The sequence below is a fragment of the Rutidosis leptorrhynchoides genome, chromosome 9 (genome assembly GCF_046630445.1).
Source record: "Rutidosis leptorrhynchoides isolate AG116_Rl617_1_P2 chromosome 9, CSIRO_AGI_Rlap_v1, whole genome shotgun sequence".
In the NCBI taxonomy this organism is placed as follows: domain Eukaryota; kingdom Viridiplantae; phylum Streptophyta; class Magnoliopsida; order Asterales; family Asteraceae; genus Rutidosis; species Rutidosis leptorrhynchoides.
In genome coordinates this window covers 50550207-50559937 of record NC_092341.1, presented here as the reverse complement: position 1 = coordinate 50559937, position 9731 = coordinate 50550207, and the positions used below count along the sequence as shown (strand labels likewise).

At 39.3% G+C, this 9731-nt stretch overlaps 1 protein-coding gene across 1 annotated transcript; it reads left to right on the top strand.

Annotated features, from left to right (window-relative positions):
* The first annotated feature begins 1750 nt into the window (after positions 1-1750).
* LOC139868039 (uncharacterized mitochondrial protein AtMg00810-like) lies at positions 1751-2800 on the top strand. Its single transcript, XM_071856377.1, has one exon. The coding sequence runs from the start codon at positions 1751-1753 to the stop codon at positions 2798-2800; it is 1050 nt and encodes a 349-aa protein (XP_071712478.1).
* The last annotated feature ends 6931 nt before the right edge of the window (positions 2801-9731 follow it).

The following is a 9731-nucleotide window of genomic DNA, read 5'->3' as shown; positions in this document are numbered from 1 at the left end:
TGTGTGATGGGGTATGAGTTTGTAACTCATTTAAGTATATGTTTCTGGATATTTCTATCCATTTCTCATTTCTTCAAAAACACACACGAACCATACACAAACACATACTTAAACCCTAATTTGATTTGGTGAGCTTTTAGATTGATTGAAGCTAGAGATATATTCCTTGTGATTTCGTGATCAATATAAGGTATGCATATCATAGATTCATGCTTTGATTCTTGCTCTAATTGGGTTTTTATGTTAAATGAGTTTTTGATAGAAATTAGCTCAAATTTAGTTGTTTGATGTTTGTTATGCTCAATTGATGTTAGAAATAGGTTGTATATATGTTTAGTAGCTTCCATGTGCTTAAAATTTGATCAAAATCGCTCAAAAATCGAGTTTTGGGCGAAAAATGTTCGAAATCAGCGTAAGTGTTCGAACCAGTTGCTACAGTGTTTGCTACAGTATTTTGCTGCAGTATTTTGCTACAGTACCCGAACTGCTACAGTATCACAATTTGCTACAGTATCACTATTTGCTACAGTGTCACTATTAGCTACAGTGTTCGGTATTGCTACAGTACCACTATTTGATACAGTACCCGAGTTGCTACAGTACCCGTGTTGCTACAGTACCTAGTTGCTACAGTGTTCGGAAATCACTATTTGCTACAGTACCTTTTATGAAATTGAAACGGGCGTAACTTTCAAACCGTAACTCCGTTTTTGATGAATCAAATATCGTTGGAATCGTATTGAAGAGTACTTTTCAATGATGAACTTTTAAGAAACTATATCAAACTGTTTTTAGGTCGAAAAAGGAGTTTTAGTGTGTATGTCGTGTTTTGCACGCACCTGTATGCCATTATTGAATGGAGTCATAATGTAGACTCATAAAATTATGAATATATGGTGTTATGACCTAGTTAATCATATGAAATGATTATATTATTTATTGGATATGTATATTAACTTTGTTTGTGTTGTTCTCAGGTTATAAGGACAAGGAGGAAGCTCAGAAATAATAACTGAGCAGTTGCTGGTAATTGGTGAGTGGGTCTATCTCCGGATAGAGTTTAAGTAGCATATCATGCTACTGTGGTTGACTCTTTTACCATGCATAGTGTAGAAATTGCCATGTTAGAATGATATAGTATGCCTGATGTTGTATGTGATTTATGTGTACACTGTGTGAATGACACCAGTCGGGCCTAGGGAGACTGGGGACTCGAAACCGTGCCTAGGAGAGGTTAGAGTTCGTATGAGGTCAACCGTGCCTAGGGGAGGTTGGGTCCATAGGCTACTGATTGTAGAGTATAGTGTGAATGATGCATCCCCTGCATCTGGATAACTATACTGTGAATTGAGTAGCAGGGACTATCGGTAGACTCAAGTCTGATCAGCTAGGAGTCGTGTGCTCGTACAAGCCGCCGATCCTCGTATTGTCTTATTGTATGCTAGTTGATAGTTAGCATGTGTTGTTGTTAGAATATAGCTTGTGTGTGACTTAAGCTATATCTGTTAGATAGATTCCATTCACTTAGCGGTGCGCTAATCCCCCACATATTCTCCTCTTACAGGTTTCGGTACTGCCAGTCGGGAAGGGTGCTATTGCAGAAGACATGTTTGACAACCCAACTCTGATGTGGACTTTTGTATAAATAATGTTTTGTGATAACGTAACACCGTTGTGTAAACTTAAACGTAATGACGTGACTTATATTGTGTTTGTTAATAAAGTCTTCCGCTGTGTATTTAAAAAAAAAATGGCCGGTGTTACAATTGGCTTTCATCACAGTCGTTCAGATCATTTTCTTTTTGTCTATCATCATCGGAATGAAACGGCTTACCTATTGCTATATGTCGATGACATTATTTTAGTTACATCCTCCGACAGATTGCGTTCTACTTTAATGTCTTTATTTGCGCAAGAATTCGCAATGAAAGACTTGGGATCTCTAAGTTATTTTTTGGGAATTTCAGTCAAGCGTACTGAAAATGAACTCTTCTTAAGTCAAGAAACATATGCTGAGGATATTCTTACTCGTGCAGGTATGTCCACTTGCAAATCTGTTAAAACTCCTGTTGACACAAATGGTAAGCTGAGTTCCACGAATGGTCCTTCTTATTCGAACGCAACTGAATTTTGTAGTTTGGCCGGTGCCCTTCAATACTTGACTTTCACGCGTCCTGACATTTCGTATGCCGTTCAGCAAATTTGCTTACACATGCACGATCCGAAAGAATGTCATATGCAAGCTTTACGCCGTATTCTTAAATATGTTCGTGGCACCGTATCTCATGGCTTACACTTAACAAAGTCATTATTATCGTCTTTGGTTTCGTATACTGATGCTGATTGGGGCGGGTGTCCCGATACACGACGTTCTACTTCCGGTTATTGTGTGTTTTTGGGCGGTAATCTTGTTTCGTGGTCAGCTAAACGTCAGCCGACCGTTTCCCGATCCAGTGCCGAAGCTGAGTATAGAGGTGTGGCAAATGTTGTGTCCGAATCGTGTTGGCTTCGCAATATTCTTTTGGAACTTCGTTGTCCTTTATCTAAAGCTACTATTGTGTTTTGTGATAACGTAAGTGCCATTTTTCTTTCCCGTAATCCCGTACAACATCAACGCACAAAGCACATTGAAATGGACATTCACTTTGTTCGTGAAAAAGTTGCTCGTGGTCAAATCCGTGTTCTTCATATACCTACACGGTTTCAGCTCGCTGATATCTTCACTAAAGGTTTACCCCGGGTTTTATTTGAGGAGTTTAGGACCAGTTTGAACGTACGCCCACTCTCCCGCTCAAACTGAGGGGCTGTATTAGCCAATATTATCATATATCTCATCTATATTTATCTTGTGTCATATATAGAATGTATAGCAAAGTCAATGAGTGTATATATAGAAAATATATTATGTCCAACTGTATAGATGATTGTGTCAGGATACCTCTTGTATATATTCGGTTGATTGTATGAATGAAAGATATCGAATTACAAACTCTAACATTTTCTCACCAAAATAATAACATTTTTCAAAAGTATCTTTTTTAAATGTTCAAATTTTTTCACATTATCTTAATATTGGTAAAAAGAAATTTCAAAAAAAGGAGAAAAATATAATTTCTCCTTTCTCCCAATTTTCCACTTCCCTCTCGATTCTACCCATGTATATTTGACATACTACGATTAGATGAATTAATGGATATATTATATAATGCAGGTGTACTTGATATACTAATCTAGGTAACTATAAATAAAGTGATACATATAGATATGTAGTTGGCAAAGTATTATTGTACTCCGTACTGATTTTTAGCATGACGATGGCACTGTAGTTGGCAAAGTTTAACACCCACTCCATATCTCAATGTACTGATAAAGTTTTCAAATATATATATATATATATATATATACTATTGAAATGACCAGTGAAATAACGAGTTTTTTTACAACGAAACATTTTATTGATATATTTTAGGTATTAAGTGAACGTAAATGCTAAAGTCATTTAGTTTAATGACTCGTAGAATCACTGATTCCGACTAAAAAACTTCTTGTTATTTTTACAAACATATTGATATATTTAACTTGGTCAGAATAAATGACCACATATATTCTCTCACCACTATTTTTATATTTTTATCACAGTTACTATTTTTTTCTTGTCATAAAAGCATACATTACAACATTTTATTATGACATTTATTTCGTATACATATGTAACGTAATTAATTGAAACAAACCAACCCGTATTCCATACCATAATTTTTTTTTTATTCAATACATATTTACGCGCCAATTAAATATGTAAAACATTCCACAAGCTCCATTTAAACGTACAGCAGTTTAAATGTTTACCAAAGGCACAAAGGCCAGTAATTAATTTTAATACAAGTTTGACCTACTACAATGATAGTTTATAATACAAACGACATTCGAGCATGGTTTGGGGCTAAACTACCCAAAACGTTAGGCCACTTCAAAAGCTATCTAAAAAGCACCCCCTGTCAACACAAACAGGAGACAAGTAATCCAACCGTATGCCCTTACCCTTGTCCAAGCCGGAACCTATAAAAATGGTAAACAACGAGAGGGTAAGCAATGCTTAGTGAATGCAATAGTTATACATACATATATATAACCCATCTATTTGCAACCACAAATACCAAATACCTCGCGCGAACATGTAACTCACATAGCAAGTCAATCATACCCGAAATACCAACAAGTCGTACATTGACGCCAAATCTCATTAGCATATACTCAACACCATATATATATATATATATATATATATATATATATAATGCTAAACGATCACAACACAATATGGTTAACCATAACGCTACGGTGCTACCGGCACGTGGTTCACACCATACGCATTTGAGTCTCACTCTTTTATAGTGCTACCGGCACATGGTTCACACTTTGACGCTACCGGCACGTGGTTCACGCCTCATTTTATAGTGCTACCGGCACGTGGTTCACACTCGATGCTACCGGCACGTGGTTCACATCCTATATCCGTCACATACATGTTATGGCACTACCGGCACATGGTTCATACCATAACATTCACAAATAAACACGCCATATACATGAACGTATAATTATTCCACTCACCTTGTCACAAGGATAATGATTTAGCACTTCCGAGCTTCAACGCAATGTACCTAAATCATTAAGTGCACATTCAATTTCACAACTAGTGGGATTAACCACAATACTTCCACTTGAGCATTTAATGACCCAATTTGCGTTAAATGACTCAACTACTCACAACCGCCCATAAATGGCCAAGACTCGACTTTAATCACTAAGACTAGTGAATTAAAGTCTATTAACTTCAATTAACACAAAACTTAGGGTAATCCATACCCATTTCATCTAATTAGGTCAACTAGTACATTTTGACCCATTTTATAATACTTAGACTCACAATCAAGTCAAACTTACTCATTAACACTTCTTTCATAAATCTTAAAGTGCATTAGTGACTAACAACATCAATTGACACTTACAACCTCAAATAACAAGGCCAAAACCCTAGATTGTGGCTATTAGGGTTTCATTACAACAACATAACCCAAACTCACCCGTTTTACCACCAAATGGGTCTTACAAATCTCTAGTAACCAAAACCCTAGCCATTAACCAATTTAAAACTCAAAACTTAGAGTTAGAACTTACCGAGACTATCAATGTGTAGCTAGAGACGCAAGGAACAACTTTAATTCTTGCTCCAAAGATCAACCCTTAATCCTTCACTCTCAAATCTCACTTTTAATCCAAATGGGTTTTAAGTTTTGGGAGAGAAAAGAGAAAAAAAAATGAATTAAATGGATATGTGGTGGAGAGTTAATGCTCCCATCAGATCCACATGTCAATTTACCATTTTGCCCCTTAAAATCCCTTAAATTGAGCTAAGTCCGACACCAGTTCAGCAGAACTGTCGCGGCGCGGCCTTAGTCATCGCAGCGCGACACATAAAGCGAAAATAAGCCCTTCTTAACCCAATCCCTGATCCAGGTTTGCTTTGTTCGTCACGGCGCGGTCCCGCCCGTCGAGGCGCGGCGTTTGCCTGAGCCTGGTCACTTCGACCATTTAACACAAAATGATGGTTCAAACAACTAGCACACCTCATTCACACTTCCTATGCACGCCTAAGCTTCAACCTTAAGTCTCGCACGACTCAACTCCATCGCGACACATTATATATACTCATACGCACGCATTCACGTATATATATAATTATACATTTACTCATAAACTAACACTTTAGCTCATTTAATCACATAAACGAACATGTATAATCGTGCTAATAATTTAGTTTGTACCTTTAAATATGTACGGGAAAACGGGATGTTACAACTCTCCCCCACTTGAATCGGAGCGCGTCCTCGCGATCCAAGCCGCATGACAAGAAGGAAGATAAACCAACACAAACTCTTCGGGCTCCCAAGTGAACTCGGAACCCTTACTACGATGCCATTGAACTTTAAAAGTCCTTACCTCTTTATGTCTCAATCTTTTGACCTTCTCATCAAGTATGGCAATCGGTTCCTCGATATACTCTAACCTATTATTTAGCTCAATCTCGTCTAATGGCACCCAAGATGAATCATCCACAAGACACTTACGGAGGTGGGAAACATGAAATGTATTATGTATCCCCGCAAGCTCTTCAGGTAATTCCAAACGATACGCGACCTCACCAACATGAGCTAAAACCTTAAACGGCCCAATAAACCGAGGAGCTAACTTTCCTCGTTTCTGAAACCGAATAATACCCTTCCATGGCGAAACTTTGAGCATCACCATGTCACCTTCTTGAAATTCGATCGTTCATCTACGTTTATCGGCATAAGATTTTTGCCTATCTTGAGCCTTTTTCAAATGCTCTCGAATCACATTAATCTTGCTATTCGTCTCTAGAACCAAATCGGTACTCCCGATTTCCTTTTGTCCCACTTCACCCCAACAAATCGGGGTTCGACACCTACGCCCATAAAGCATCTCATAAGGTGGCATCCCAATACTAGTATGATAACTATTATTGTACGAGAATTCCACCAAAGGTAAGTGCTCGTCCCAACTACCACCAAAATCGATAATGCACGCGCGTAACATATCTTCTAAAGTTTGATTCGTACGTTCGGTTTGACCGTTCGTTTGAGGATGATACGTCGTGCTCAATTTCAATTGTGTACCCATATCCTCATGAAACTTTTCCCAAAATTGAGATGTAAAACGAGTATCTCGATCCGAAACAATCGATATAGGAACGCCGTGTCGAGAGATGACTTCCTTGATAAACTACTTAGCCAAGGTCTCCGACGAGATCGCTTCCTTAATGGGAAGAAACAAAGCGCTTTTCGTCAATTAATCTACTATAACCCAAATAGAATCAAATTGGGTTCTTGCCGTTTTAGGTAACTTTGTGATGAAATCCATGGTAATGTGCTCCCATTTCCATTTCGGGATTTTTAACGGTTGTAACTTACCATACGGCTTTTGGTGCTCGGCTTTAAGTTGCAAACACGTGACGCATTGCTCAACATACTTCACAACATTACGTTTCATGCCCGGCCACCAATAATCTTTCTTAAATCAAGATACATTTTCGTCGCGCCCGGATGAATGGAATACTTTGACTTATGTGCTTCATCGAGTAGCACTTGTCGGTAATCACCCATCTTAGGCACCCACACTCTTCCTTGAAAAGACAACAAACCACGCGAGCCCATAGTAATGAACTCCGATTGTCCCACAATTCGCTCTGCATGCTTGTTGTGAACGTAAGCCTCTATTTGAATCACACCGAGTTTTTCAAGAAAATCGTTAGTAATAATCATACGTAACAATCCCAATCGTAACGCCGGGTGATGACTCTTTCGACTTAACGCATCCGCGACCACATTCGCCTTGCCCGGATGATAAAGTATTTCACAATCATAATCTTTCACCACATCCATCCACCTACGTTGACGATAATTCAAATCTCGTTGATTAAAGAGGTGTTTCAAACTCTTATGATCCGAATAAATCGTACACTTGACACCATACAAGTAATGGCGCCAAATTTTCAACGCATGCACAACTGCTGCCAACTCAAGATCATGAGTCGGATATCTCGTCTCGTGTTCCTTTAATTGTCGAGAGGCATAAGCGATGACTTTACCTCTTTGCATTAGAACACACCCGAGTCCATTTAACGAAGCATCACAATAAACCGTCATGTCTTCCACTCCTTCCGGCTACACTAACACCGGAGCTTGACATAACTTCTCCTTTAACAATTGAAAGGCAACTTCTTGCTCGTTCTCCCAAACAAACCTCTTCTTCCTCGTCAATTTCGTCAATGAAGAAGCGATCTTAGAAAAGTCTTGGATACACCGACGATAATAACCGGCCAATCTGAGAAAACTTCGGACCTCCGTAGGCGTAGTCGGTTGTCTCCAACTCTTCACCGTCTTTATCTTCCCCGGATCCACTTGAATACCCTCCTTGTTCACAATATGACCAAGGAATTGAACTTCCCTTAGCCAAAATTCACATTTGGAGAACTTAACATACAACTTCTCCTTTCGTAATGTCTTCAATACTTCACGCAAATGACGTTCATGTTCGTTCATACTCTTTGAATAAACAAGTATGTCGTCAATGAACACAATTACCGACTTGTCCAACATAGGTTGGAACACTCGGTTCATAAGATCCATGAATGCCGCCGGTGCATTCGTAAGACCAAAAGGCATAACTACAAACTCAAAATGCCCATAACGTGTTCGAAAAGCCGTTTTCTCAATATCTTCCTCACGGACCCGCATTTGGTGATAGCCGGACCATAGGTCAATCTTAGAGAAATACGTCGCACCTTGGAGTTGATCAAACAAATCGTCGATCCTTGGCAGTGGATAACGATTCTTGATTGTAACTTTATTCAACTCCCGGTAATCGATGCACATCCGCATACTACCATCCTTCTTTTTCACGAATAAAACTGGAGCGCCCCATGGAGAAGCACTCGGTCGAATAAAACCCTTCTCAAGCAACTCTTGGGTTTGATTTAACAACTCTTGCATTTCCGTTAGTGCTAAACGATAAGGAGTTTTAGCAATGGGAGTAGCTCCCGGAACCAACTCAATGCGAAATTCAACTTGTCTTTCCGCCGGAACACCCGGTAACTCATCCAGAAAAACGTCTTCGAATTCACTAACCACCAGAATTTCACGAATAGGTGGCGGCTCATCACGAGTATCAACAACATGGGCAAGAAAAGCCATGCCACCGCTAACAAGAAAACGACGTGCCCGTGCAAAAGAACATATCGGCACAAGTCTTCTTCGTTTATCACCGTGAATAATTAACTCTCCCCCACTAGGGGTCTTCACACGAATAAACTTTTCATGGCATGCAATATCGGCTCTATTTCGATCGAGCCAATCCATACCAACAACGATATCAAAATCGCCCAAAGTCATAGGGATGAGATCAATTTTAAAGTTTTCGGCACCAAAAACGACATCACAATTCTTACACACATCAACCACTAGCACCGTCTTGCCGTATGCTATTTCGACTTCTACCGGACGACTTAACTTAGCTAACGGTCTATCAAGTTTAGGCACAAATTTTGGAGACACAAACGACAAATTTTCACCGCTATCAAAAAGAATCCTTGCCGGATTAGAATTAACCAAGAAGGTACCCGAGACAACTTCGTTGGATTGCTTGGCTTCGTCGTTAGTCATCAAATAGTTTCGACCTCAAGCCGTACCCGCCGCCTTCTCTAGCCTTTTAACATTATCGTTGTTCAAATCAGGACACTCTGACTTTCGGTGTCCTTCTTTACCACAATTATAGCAAGTAAATTTGTTCGGACCATTGGTACAATCACGGGCCATGTGTCCCCTTTGTTTACAATTAAAACACGTGGGCTCGAAACCCCCGGAAGCACCCTTCTTCACATTATTTAAGCTTTCAGAGCCTTTCTTGTTCTTTTTATTTGAAAAGTTCGAATGGCTCGAACCTTCAAACTTTCTCTTTGAAAAAGTGAAATCACTCTTCCTCGGAACCTCCGGTTCAAAACCCCGAGCCAACTCGAATAGCTCTTCAAAAGTCTTAGCCATTCCCCGACTAATCTTACCCTTTAACTCATCGTTCAAGGTACGGTAGAAATCTTTCATTAGCTTGTGATCGTCACCAACATATTTCGGGCAAAAACGAGTCTTTGCCAA